This window comes from Eumetopias jubatus, unplaced genomic scaffold (genome assembly GCF_037043125.1).
Source record: "Eumetopias jubatus isolate StellerSeaLion01/CBP00866 unplaced genomic scaffold, mEumJub1_p1.0 scaffold_5, whole genome shotgun sequence".
Classification (NCBI taxonomy): Eukaryota; Metazoa; Chordata; class Mammalia; order Carnivora; family Otariidae; genus Eumetopias; species Eumetopias jubatus.
In genome coordinates this window covers 142,428,912-142,441,533 of record NW_028274811.1, presented here as the reverse complement: position 1 = coordinate 142,441,533, position 12,622 = coordinate 142,428,912, and the positions used below count along the sequence as shown (strand labels likewise).

The following is a 12,622-nucleotide window of genomic DNA, read 5'->3' as shown; positions in this document are numbered from 1 at the left end:
CAGGTTTTAATTTTTATGGATATCAACAATGATGGTGTAATGTTTGCAATGACAATGAATAGCCAGAGAACTTAAATGTCATTTCTCCAAAGAAGATATACAAATGCCTAATAAGCACATAAAAAGATACTCAACACCCCTAATCACCTCACACCCATTAGGATGGCTATTATTAGAAGAATAGAAAATGATGTGTTGGCAAGGATGTGGAGAAACTGGAATCCTATGCGCTGTTGGCAAGAGTGTTTTCTGCTGTGGAAAAGTGTGGCTGTTCTTCAAAAAGTTAAACACAGAATTACCATATGATCCAGCAATTCTACTTCTAGGTTTATACCCAAAAGAATTGAAAGTAGAAACTCAGAAATAGTTATTTGTACACCTATGTTCATAGGAGCATTATTTACAATAGCCGTAACTTGGGGGCAACCCAAGTGTCCATTGCAATGAATGGAAAAACAAAATGTGAGATCTAAATATATCTGTGGAATGGAATATAATTCAGCCTTGAAAAGAAGGAAATTCTGACATGGGCTACAACATGGATGAATTGTAAAGACAGTATTATGCTAAGTGAAATAAGCCAGTCACAAAAAGACAAATACCGTACGATTCTACTTATATGAGGTAGCAAGTGTAGTCAAATTCAGAAAGTAGTCAAAGACAGAAAGTAGAATGATGTTTGTTAGGAGCTGAGGATCGGGAAAGGGAAAGAATGGGGAGTTATGATTATAATTATGGGGCATTTTTGGTTTGTTGTGTTAGGACTTGCAGTAAATCACACATGGGTAGACCAGAAAAGTCCGAATCTCGATACGTAGTCACATCCTTTATTTGACTAATGTTTATATAGTGTTTATGATGTGCCAAGCATTGCTCTAAGGGTTTTAGACCTATTTAATCACTTCATCCCCACAACAATCCCATGGGAAAGGTACTCATAGGAGCTCCATTTTACAGATAAGGAAACTGAGGTATGGAAAGTTTAAATAATTGTACAAGATTGTGTGGCTAGTATGTAGCCAAGCCAGGCAGTCTGGCTCCAAGGTCTAGGACTATAAGTACAGTACCATTTTAAGAGGCCTCCCACTCAGTTTTTGGAGTAACAATGAACATTACAGCAAACCACAAAACCCTGACCATGAAGTATTTGAAAGGATTTCAGGCTGAGTCCAAACAGCTGTGTTCATAAATACTATCTTGTCGGAGGGAGGCAAGGCTACTGGCTAATTTGTTTTGTGGTTAAAGGACTTCAGTACATTTTATTTTATCATACCACAAGAAATCAGTCCTGGTCTTTTCAGCTTCCAGAATAGACAATTTTACTCATCACTGCTCATAACCTTGTTTAGGTTTAATTAGGCACAGCAATTTTAAGCCATTTACTTTGTATGAGTAACATGGCTCAATACACGCAAGTCATGGTTTATGGCTGCAGAAAACTACCCTCTATGTTCACATATGATTTGGATAAAAGGGATTTTTTTTCTAAACATGCAGCAGAGTTTGGGAACATTTTTATTATCTTTTGTGAATCATGGGTTGCAGAGTGGTGGGGTGGTGGAGAGATCAGATCTTGTTTCAACTTCTGCATTAGCATTTACTGAGCCTCAGTTTCCTTATCTGTACACTGGAGATAGGTAGCAGTGCCTACATCATGGGCACGTGTGAGGATTAAATGAAATATTATGTAAAGTAAAACATAAAAGAGTTCTCAGAGTGCCTGGCCTGATGTCAGCTGTCAGTAAACGCCCAGCAGTAAATTAATTGCTGTTGCTGTTGGAATTTTACTGGAGTTGCCAAAGACCTACGATCCTTTGCTCTGAGATTCAGAAAAAAAGCAGCTGATTCCATCCCTTGACGTTGCCCTAACTACACTGGAGCCACCTAAAATTCCAGTGTTTTCCACATCTTTCTTTAGTTACGGGATTTGTTTCAGAAGAGGTCCAAACTTGCCACATGCAAGTCTGTTTCTCTCTGGAACTGTGTATATTGGAGAAAAAGGAAGTGTTCACCAGGCCTTTCGTTTTCTACCCCCCCCTTTTTTTTTCTGAGAAAGGGTCCCGCTGAACAGAAAATCAGGGGCCAAAGAACCTTGTTGTGAGGGCCTTTTTATTGTTGGTCTGTTTATTTTTTCCGTCTGATAAACAATTTTATCAGAGGATTAATTTTGTCAATAAAGCACAGATTCCGGCTCCTAAAAAGTAAACTGTGAGTTACTTCTGAGTAAGCATAACCCAGTTCTGCTGACCTAGGGGAAAATAAAGATCAAAAAATTTGCCCAAACTAGTGGAAGAGGCCCTGGGCCAGGAGCTACATCTGGATCCAGCCTCGCCCTCCCATGGCCGTGACCGACCAGCGGCTGGTGGATAATGTCCGGGCCAGGGATAGGAATCCTTCCGTACCCTCGCCGTGGAGAGGAAAAAGGCACGGGTCCCTCTCCCTCATCATCCCACCCACCAGGTTTCTTTGCTTCCCACTCAATGGACTTTCGAAGTAAAGTGCTAGGGAGATCGCGGGATCCGTCCAGGTGGAATTCCCAACACGTCTCCGGAGGAGCGGCTTCCCACACCCAGCACTGCACGCGGAGCCGCGGCGGACCCCGTCGCTGCGTGGAGGCCCCGCCCATCTCTGCCCCAGGCCCCCGCCCACCTCCGTCGCGGCCTCTCATTGGCGGCTCAGCGCGTCAGTCGGCCCCCGGGCTCCCGGGAAGGGAGCGCTGACCGCCGTCCCCACCCCGCGCCTCGCGAACTTGCCAGCGGCGGGGAAGCGATCCCCAGCGCCGGGGGGCGGGGGGGCGGCCGCGGCGTGTGACTAACCGACGGGGGAGGCTCCGCGCCCGTCCGCAGCGCGCGGCCGGCATGGCAGCGCGGAGAAGCCCCCCGGGGGCGCGGGAGCGGGAGGGTCCTCGCGCTCCCGCCGCAGGTGGGCCCCGGGCCGGGGGACGGGGCGGGGCAGGGCGGAGCGGGCGGGGGCCGGCGGGCAGCCTGGGGCGCGCTCTCCTCCGCTGGCCGTCGGCGCAGTCCGCGGGTTTGGGGTGCGACGCCCGCGCGCTGAGGGTTGGAAGGTCCGGGGGCGCCCCAGGGCAAGGGGGGGGGAACGGGCTGCACCCCCAAACACCCCCGGCAGGGTTTGAGCTGCAGTCGAGGACGAGGGTCGCATCGCAGCTGAATAGGAACTATGCCCTCGGGAGGCAGAGCTGTTTGGGTCGTGGCTGCGAGCGACCTGCCGAGGCGGGGAGGGCAGGTTCCTGGGACGAGGGAGCCCGTCTTGCGGGCTGGAACGGGGTGGGGGGCCAGGCAGCCGCTGGGGGGCCGGGCCCTGCCGCCGAGGAGAGGCGGTGTCCCCTCTGAGAACCCGATTGTTGTCGGGGGAGTTGAGGGGCGGGGGGGAAGTTGACGGGTTTCGCACTTTGCTGGTGGAGGATGTGGCCCACACCTTCGCAGCAGTCAAGACTTGCTGAACAACAGAGAAAACTGGCTTTTGAACAAGAATGTCACCAAGGATAGGAGCTGCGGCACAGAATGGCACGGGTCGCGCGCTCAAGTATGGGCGCTGAGGTGGGGGCGTCCCCCCGCCCCCGTGTGCGGGCGTCTCGCTCTCCGTGTCGGTAGCTGGGGTAGAGGTGAAGGCTGTTTTCCTTCCCCGCCGTCAACTGGCAGTCCCAGCTCCGAGGAAGGTGGATGTAGCAACTTCTCGGTTTTGAGCACATTCCCGTTGCGTGTTTGTCTGGTGGCCACCGCCGGGGTGTGAGCCTACTGGTGATTTTGGGGGAGCATGCCTGTTCACCAACACAGAGCTGGGGCTCGAGGTACTGCAGCGTTTATGGGAAGTTGGCAGGTGCCAGGACTGCTTATTAATTGGGGTTCTTGGTCCCAGCAGGAACTTTTGATTCACACCTGAGCTGTTGGGTGTGGTGGAAACAGTGCCGTTCTGGGAGTCAGGACATGAGTTCTCGACCTCATTCTGCCCAGCACTGTGTGTCTAGGAGCCACAGTCACTCTGGACTTCTCATGGATGAGGACGTTGGGGTAGCTGATCCATAAGACACCCCCCGCCCCCAGTCTAGAATTCTATGATTGACTTACCTCCCAGTCTCAAGTTTGGAAAGTGAACTCATTTTTTCAACCTTTCTGCACCTTGAATTACTATAGAATTCGCCAAATAGTTCCTGTGGGTGTATTCATTTGAACTTTTTATGATGTGATTCCCACCCCCACCCCACCCCCCTCTCTTTGCCTTATTTTGGGAGGGAAAGCAAAGCTGGGAATTGAGGTAGGCCTGAGCAGGAGAAAGCTGGTTTGGGAGGCAGAAAGATACCTACTCTGGGCTTAACCTAATGGCCAGGAATTTTTTCCTTCCAATGCATCAAGTTCAAGGTGTGCCAGCACTGTGAGCCCAGAGAATTCTTTCCTCAGCTCCAGCCTATGGGGACTGCAGATGGTGTGCAGCAGTGGAAAAATGTGATTCAAGGATCAGGTTATGGAAAACTTTTTTTTTTTTCCTCCAAAACATAACCCATAACCTCTGAGGACTAAGGAGCATAGTTTCCCTTCTTTACAGGTGGTGTTGGGCGGGGGGAGTTTTAAAGCAGTTGCCAAAGGTAGGATGGGGGCAAGTTATTTTTACCTACCCCTCTTTTGGTAAGAGAGAGACCAAGGTTCACTTCTGAGGTAATAGCAAGTGCTAACAAGTCACACTTGACAATAAAAACCAAATGGACAGCAGCCGGAGGAAGCCCACAGAGCGGGTAGGGATGGAAAGAATTTTCTGGTAGCCATTTTTACTCTTTGTAAGTGTTTGGATATTGAGAATCATGAACTAAACATCTGTACACAGTATGATGGGAAAGACACTGTCAGAATTGGAATATTAGGGAAGTGGCACCCAAGATGATTTGGTGCAATGCTCCGAGTCCCCAAGACTGGGGAGGAAAGAGGAAGCAGGGGAGACCCGCCCACTGGAGGAGAAACTCAAAATCCTCAGCATACCTTTGGCAGTCTGGCGCTTGAGGAAGGCATGTGCTTCCTGGCTCGTCTTGCCTCTGGCCAGCCTCCGGGTCATTAACTGTTATAATTAGTTCAGACTCTGCTGTGATTCTTCACCAAAAAGACTGCAAGTTTGCAGCCGTGTCCTCAGGAGCTGCAGGACCCCAGGGTGGTCCCTAGGAAATAGCCGGGGGTGGCAGGAATGCCTAGTTTGGAATGGGGGACCCAGCAGCCAGGTCCCCTCCCTCCAGCAACACATAGAGCAGCTCTGCTTTTGCCTCCCCCCCCCACCCCCACCCACTTCTCTTTCCTTTCTTGTTTTATATGCTGTTCTGAGTAAGATTTTGTTTGGGGAAAAGAGTCTAATGCTAAACAGAAAGTTTAGAAATCATGGTAATGGCCAATATTTTTGGAATTTTGCTGTTGGCTTTATTCCATGGAAAGGGCTTAGAAGTATGCCTGGCCCACAGTAAGCAGTCATTATTATCATTATCTTCATAATTTCCTTTTTTTGAAAAAATTTATTTAGTTCAGTTAGCCACCATATAGTACATCATTCTTTTTTTTTTTTTTAAAGATTTTATTTATTTACTTGAGAGAGAGAAAGAGAGAGAGCATGAGAGGGGGGAGGGTCAGAGGGAGAAGCGGACTCCCTGCTGAGCAGGGAGCCTGGTGCGGGACTCGATCCCGGGACTCCAGGATCATGACCTGAGCTGAAGGCAGTCCCTTAACCAACTGAGCCACCCAGGCGCGCAGTACATCATTAGTTTTTGATGTAGTGTTCAATAATTCATTAGTTTCATATAACACCCAGTGCTCCTCACAACACGTGCTGTCCTTAGTACCCATCACCTGCCTACCCCAGCCCCGTCCCCGCTGAAACCCTCAGTTTGTTGCCCAGACTCCATGGTCACTCGTGGTTTGCCTCCCTCTCTGAGTTCCCCCTTCAGTTTTCCCTCCGGTCCCCTGTGGTCTTCTGTGCTATTGCTCATGTTCCACACGTGAGTGAAACCATATGACTGTCTTTCTCTGCTTGTTTCACTTATCACAGCCCCCTCCAGTCCCATCCATGTCGATGCAAATGATGGGTATTCATCCTTTCTGGTGGCTGAGTCATATTCCATTGTATTATGGACCATATCTTCTTTATCCATTCGTCTGTTGAAGGACATCTCGGCTCCTTCCACAGTTTGGCTATTGCGGACATTCATCATTTCCTTACACCATGAGGTCATTGTCATTTTTATCTCTTATTGCTACCAAGTCACATACAACTTGTACAAGGTTTCCCACTTCCCACATAGACTTTTCTACTAATTAAAAGATGTGTTCCTCAAAACCATGGAATATATTATTCCAAAGCCGTTCAAGGATGACTTTATGTACAAAGCAGATGTTTCTGATCCACCGAATGCAGTCTTTGCCCCGTTCCCTTGGGCAGTCCTAGGTACCACACTGGGTAAACAGGTGAGTTTACCTGGTGAGCACCTCTGTGTTTAAAGGGAGAGTGGGCAAATCAGAATGGCGAAGGGCCAGAGAGCTGGTCCATGGCAAGAAGAATGGTGAGGATTGTGAGGCTCATACATTCCCTCCTCAACACGGACGGCTAAGGGGTGCTGCCAATTGTGATCTTATTCCAGAACCAGTGCCGTCAAAGACTCTGCTCTCCAGGACCTGAACAATGGGTGGAGGGGGTGCTGGCAGTGGTCAGTGGGTGCCAAGGAGGAGAGGAGTGAGTAGCTGGGGTTCTTTGTGTGCTAGTTGTAATCTTCAAGAGAAATATTTTCCATCTTTAAAAGATAGTTTGAAGGCTTAGGAACAAAAACAAATAAGCAAAACCCCAACGCTGCAATTAAAAACACGCACAACAGAATGTTTAAAACCAAATGGTCTGTAGTTGGTATTTTTTGCCAGCCCCACTTTGATACTTTCACATTTCTGTGAGATGGATTTGATGCCAAACACAATGTGAGTTTAGTAGCAGGTGCTTTAGCTGAGTAGAAATCCTTGATTGGCACAGTTATGCACTTGAAAATGACCTTTCACCTGGCTTCCTGGCGTGGGTGGGTGCTGTCTCCTGTGTCTCTAGCACCACAGTTGTCCTTGCCACGGAAAACAGTGGGCATTCGACGGAGACACAGCCCATGGATAGTCTTAGGTAATCTTCACAACCACCACTCTGACGGAATTTGCTCCAGGTTTCCAGCTAGTAAGTGGTGGCCAGGATTCAAGCCTGGCAGCGTGGCTCCATCCAAAACCGATTCTTCACCGTCCACCTCTTCTGTCTCCTGAAACTCAGTTCAGGATTATACCCGAGAGCACTCTAGTCTCCGGGTTCCCTCCCCACATTTCAGCTCTTCCCAATTAAAGTTGGGTTATCATTTTAATACCCTGCTGTTGCTCCACATAACTCACAGGTCTGGGGGACAGAAGTGAGATTATGAGAAGGTCTTCATGATCGAGCTAAAACTTCCCACATACTTGGTCGCTTTTTCTTAGCTATGAAAGCCCCTGCGTCATCTTGAGAGGAGTGAGTGAGTTATTGGGCCCGTGGATTTGACCTTTTTCTTCTGTCCACTTGAAATCTCTGGTAAATGTGCAGTTACTTAAAACAGTATGCTCTCAGAATCGAGGTTCTTATATGTTTATTGATTTGCAGTTAACTTAATGGAAGAACAGATAATTGTTATTTCACAATAAATCAACAGAGAAAAGGTTTTGTTAATGTGCTTTTTTGCCAGTAATCTTTTGTTCTGGTTACACCCCATTTTACTTTCTCATTTCATTGGACCCGGAAGAGACAGGCGGCATCATGTTTAAAATAAGAGGATGATAAAATGCTTATGTTCATTTCTAGGAGACTAAGGACTGTTGTCTGGTAGCACTGTTGCTGGGATTCTCAAGTAACAAACAAAAATCTTAGAAACCAGGGCACCTGGGTGGGTCAGTTGGTTAAGCGTCTGCCTTTGGCTCAGGTCATGATCCCAGCGTGCTGGGATCGAGTCCCGCTTCAGGCTCCCTGCTCAGCAGAGAGCCCGCTTCTCCCTCTCCCTCTGCTGCTCCCCCTGCTTGTGCTCTCTCTCTCTCTCTGTCTCTCTCTTTTCTCTCTGTCGGTTAAATAAATAAAATCTTTAAAAAAAAAATCTTAGAAACCGTAGCACATAAAATGCTATGCTCTGTGAATCTCCGAATTAAGAATTTAGCAGTTAGCCTTTTGTTGTTGATTTAACCAGGTATCAATGACTTTGAGTCTATGTGGGATTGTTGGATGGTAGATATATGGTAATTTAAAATACTGTATTAGCTCTCTCTCTGCTTGCCCTGTAGTGGCTTTTATGGATATTAGGGTTAGACTTCTAGCAGAGGGAAAAGTAATGTAATTGGAAGTTGGTTCCTCAAGAGACCCCCCTCCCCCCCATCCAGAGAGAGGTGGAATCTGATTCCACGTCAAGGGTTAACTGTCAAAAGGAGAGAAGCACACTGCCCTCTCTTGTTCCGGGTACAGCGGACTTGAGCGCCCTGCTCGCTCCAGGCCTGGGACAGCTGCAGGGGGTACAAACGCAGCGGAGGTGGGCAAGGGAGCTGGTGGTGGGAGCTCATCAGGCAGTGGTCTTTGAACACCTGTGTCTCTCCTCTCAGCCCTGGAGTCTGTAGTCCCCCAAATTTAGGAGAAGTGAACTAAATTCCTTCTTGCCTGGTAAAGAGAGACCTGTCCCCTAGGTCTTCGCATAACGCCTGGTACACCATGGCCACATCTGTGGACCCGTGACAGGAAGACCTCACCTTTCCCGTGAGGTCTCTAGAGTGACAGGAAAAGGGAGTGCTCTGTGTCTTCCAAGTCGTGTGTTCTGGGCCACTGGGGCAGGTCGAAATGCCCCAGAGGAAGCAGGACAGCTGACAGGAAAGGGACACGGAAGAGGTGACAAGCCCGTGTGGGCATGGGCCACGTGTCATCGGCCGCCATCTCTGTAGATATAGAGGGCCGGACGGTACTGATGCCAGCAGAGAGATCAGCTCTGTGGCATCTCACTTGGCATTTTAAAAGTGAGCTTGGAGTTCAGTTTGTAGCTAAGGATGCAGTTGGCCACTTACCTTAAAAAGCAACTGTAGCCCGTGGCAGTATTAGCATAATACTTCGGGGTCCCTCGGCTCTGCACCTGCAGCAGTGTAAGACTTGGGCATATCGTTTCCTTCCCCGGCAGTCTGAAGTAGAGAGAAAAGTCACTTGACCTGAGAGAGGGTTTATGAGGTCAGTGTTATCCACGGTGTCTCCCTCTGTTTTGGTTTCTAAATATTCCAGTGTGTTCTCCCATGTATGCCTCATCGGTTGATTCGTTCAGAATGTGGAGTCTGTAACCTCTGAAGGTACAATTCTCCTCCCTCCCTCCTAGGCTCCTCCACCATCCCTTTTTAAAAAAAAAAAATTCTTGCTGTTTTTGGAAGCTGGTCGCCCTCCTCGGAAGCCCTGCTGTGAGAGATCGGTAGAAGTGAGCGTGGACTTCTAACGGCGGGAGTGGTTGCTGGCACTTGTCACGGCCTCATGTAACTGCTGCATGTGTTCAGGGCATCTTTCCTGTGGTGCAAGTTGTGGGTAATGTTTTAAGTGTAGTTGAACTTCAGTTGTTTCACAACTACTTAAAATCCTGTGCCTTGTGCCTCAGTGTGACAATTCCTTCGACACAACACAGAAACCAGTTACCGTAAAGAGGCCTTTAGTGGAGGAAGGGACCTGGCAGCTGAGGGCCTGGCCTCCTTATGTCTGTTCCTAGGGGAGGAAGCTGAGGTCCAGAGTCGCTCAGCTCTCTAGGACCAGACTGTGGGTTCCCGAGTCCCTGGTGCTGGCTCATTCCTCTACCTTGAAGCCATCTCACTAGGTGACCACTTCACGTTCTCATTTCCTGCTTTGTGTGTACATGAGTGTCGTTGAGGGAAGAGAAAACACTGGTGGTTCACTGTTTCTGACATAGGTTCCAAGTGAGAAGGGTGACCACCAAGGTAGAGGCTCTTAGTTAGGATTCCGTATGGCAGAATAACAGAACAACCCCAAATAAGTGAATCAAGTTTATTTCTCTCATGTTCCAGCTCAAAGGTGGCTCTCCAGGGCTGGGATGGGCTTCATGGTGGCAGGGGTCCAGCTCCTTACTTCATGTCCACCATGCGTAGCTCCCATGACTAGCTCCTTCGTGGTCCAAGATGGCTGCCAGACATCAGTTACGGCACTCACATTCTAGCGAGGAGGGAGGAAGAAGGACAGGGAAGACACCCCGCTCTGAAAATTGCACATAATGCTGCTTAGTCAGAATTCACTCGTGCAGCTCCACCCAGCACCTAGGGAGGATGGAACGTAGCCTTTGTTTGGGTAGCCATGCATCCCGGTAAAGTCAGGACTCTAGTTCTGTGGAAGAAGAGAGAATGGATACTGAGGGAAGCCGGCAGTGTCTGTTACGGAGACACAAGGCCTGGATCCTGATTACGTGGATTCATTTTACTTATTCAACAAATATTTATTAACCGTCCACTCGGTGCCTAGGCACCAAGGAAGCCGAGCGCAAACAGACACAATCCCAGTCCTTAAGATGTTTACCTACGTGGGGACACAGACCCTGATCAAACACAAACATGGTTGTGTAAATTGTGCTAAGTGCTGTAAAGGGAAGGGACACCGTGTGCCCAGCGAGTAACGGGGACTTGAGCAAGCCTGGGGGTGGGGAGGTGGTGGGAACGGGTCAGAGGCTTTGCCCCAGGAAGTGACCTTGGAGCTGACAGCTGGAGACTGAGTAGAGTGGAGGGTGTTCCAGGCAGAAGAAAGAGCTCAGGCGGGAGGCCGGCGTGGGTGCTCAGGGAGGAACTGACAGCCAGTCCTCTTGAGCAAGAGGCAGCGGGGAGAGAAGAGGGAAGAATTAGGGTCAGCCCGCATGGGGCTCTGGAGGGAGGGTGACCGTCGTCGTCGGCCTGTCTGGCACGGGATTGTCCCGGGACACGGAACTTTTAGTGCTAAAACTGGGAGAGTCCCTGGCAGGCCAGGATTGCTTGGTCACCCTTGCTGGAGGCCACAGGAATACTTGGATTCCTTTAATACGAACTTCAGCCAAGTCCCTTCTTAGACAGGCATAGCCCTGAGCCGCCGGACACCACTGGCTGGTAAACATCACCCCTCCTACTGGCCGAAGGGAAAGAGGCACAAAACACAGGCAACACTCACTGTGGTTGGAGGGCGTGACCAGTGAGACTTTAGCTGGCATGATTTCTCCTGAGAGGAATTTCGGAAATTACTTGGCATGTGATGGTATATTATTTGAGATAACAAAAGGGCCCGGGGCGGAGGAAGCCCGTACTCCACGGTGGCCTGTCTCGGCGCTGCCAGTACATCGGAATCACCTGGGAACTTAACCAGTAAATCAGAAAACACACAGGTGGACCCAGGGCAAGGGAGATCGGCTCCATCCCAGTGCCCCTCAGGCGTGGGCGTGCGAGTGGGTGGCTGGGGATCTTACAGAACACAGACACTGCTTCCGTGGGGCCCGCGGATCTGTATTCCTAAGTGCCCGGGCGGTAGTGATGCTGCTGGTCCAGAGACCTCAAGTACAGTGTCTGCAGTGTTTGATGAGTGTCTTGGAAGCCACTGGTTTCTTTTCCCGGAGAGCAGAGCTAAAGGACCACATAGGTGCATGGGTCCGTTGAGAGGAGAGAGGTGGAAGACGCCGGGAGCCCAGGGAGGCTCCGCTTTGTGCCGCCATCAGGGGTGGGCCCACCTCGACTTCTCAGTTGGTTCCTAGGAGTTGTGGGTTATATGATGCGGCTGGTTCCCGGTTCCAGAAGAACCGGCTCTCCGTGGTTTCTGGCTAGGATGGGGCAATAGGTAGGTGAGGCACCATTACCTCTCTCACACCTTGTTTAGAGGCTTTTCCAGCCCACTTCACTGGCTGCTAGGATTCGAGTCTTTCCTACAAGTAAGAAAACCAGGGGCACCTGGGTGGCTCAGTTGGTGAAGCATCTGCCTTCCTCCCAGGTCATGACCCTAGGGTCCTGGGATGGAGCCCCGCATCGGGCTCCTTACTCATTAGGGAGCCTGCTTCTCCCTCTGCCTGCCGCTCCCCCTGCCTGTGCTCTCTCTGTCGAATAAATAAATGAAATCTTAAAAAAAAAAAGAAAAAAACAAAAATAATAAGAAAAGCCAGAAAGATTTTTAAATAGGAGATGACACGCCCATTGAATGTAAAAAAGCAACAACAACAACAACAAAAAAAAACCCAAACAAACAAAGAAAAAATACCTTAACCAGTAAATCAGAGTGGGAAATGGTTTGGGGAAGGGAAGCCAATTAGAAGGATTAGTAACCATTAGGGACAGAGCCCAAATGGGTCTGATTAATGGAAAAATCACTGCAGGGCAGAAACGAAGAGTGGTTCATCTGAGTGTACCTTTAGTTCTCTCTCGGTCACATTTCATAAATGATTTGTATTGGGAGGTGGAAGACAGGCTTAATCTTTAAAGGTCTAAGAGTTGAGAGCGTGCCCCCAAAGTCCTGGCGGGCAGTGAACCAGGTCCAAGAACACGAAGTTTAGTGGGGACACGTGTCAGCTCCAGGGTCTCAAGCACAGAGCCTGCACGCGTGTTGACCCCCTTGCTTCCCTTCC

At 49.4% G+C, this 12,622-nt stretch overlaps 1 protein-coding gene across 2 annotated transcripts in view; it reads left to right on the top strand.

Annotated features, from left to right (window-relative positions):
- Positions 1 to 2,743: 2,743 nt before the first annotated feature.
- Positions 2,744 to 12,622, top strand: part of OTULINL (OTU deubiquitinase with linear linkage specificity like) — a 28,306-nt gene continuing 18,427 nt past the window's right edge. The window contains exon 1 of one of the 2 annotated variants that reach the window (XM_028098002.2): positions 2,744 to 2,922. In XM_028098002.2, the coding sequence (XP_027953803.1) occupies positions 2,859 to 2,922 (64 nt within the window). In that variant the 5' untranslated portion in view covers positions 2,744 to 2,858. Of the gene's footprint in view, positions 2,923 to 4,298; positions 4,477 to 12,622 lie in introns of those variants that run through there. The other variant, XM_028098003.2, reaches the window with a different exon arrangement.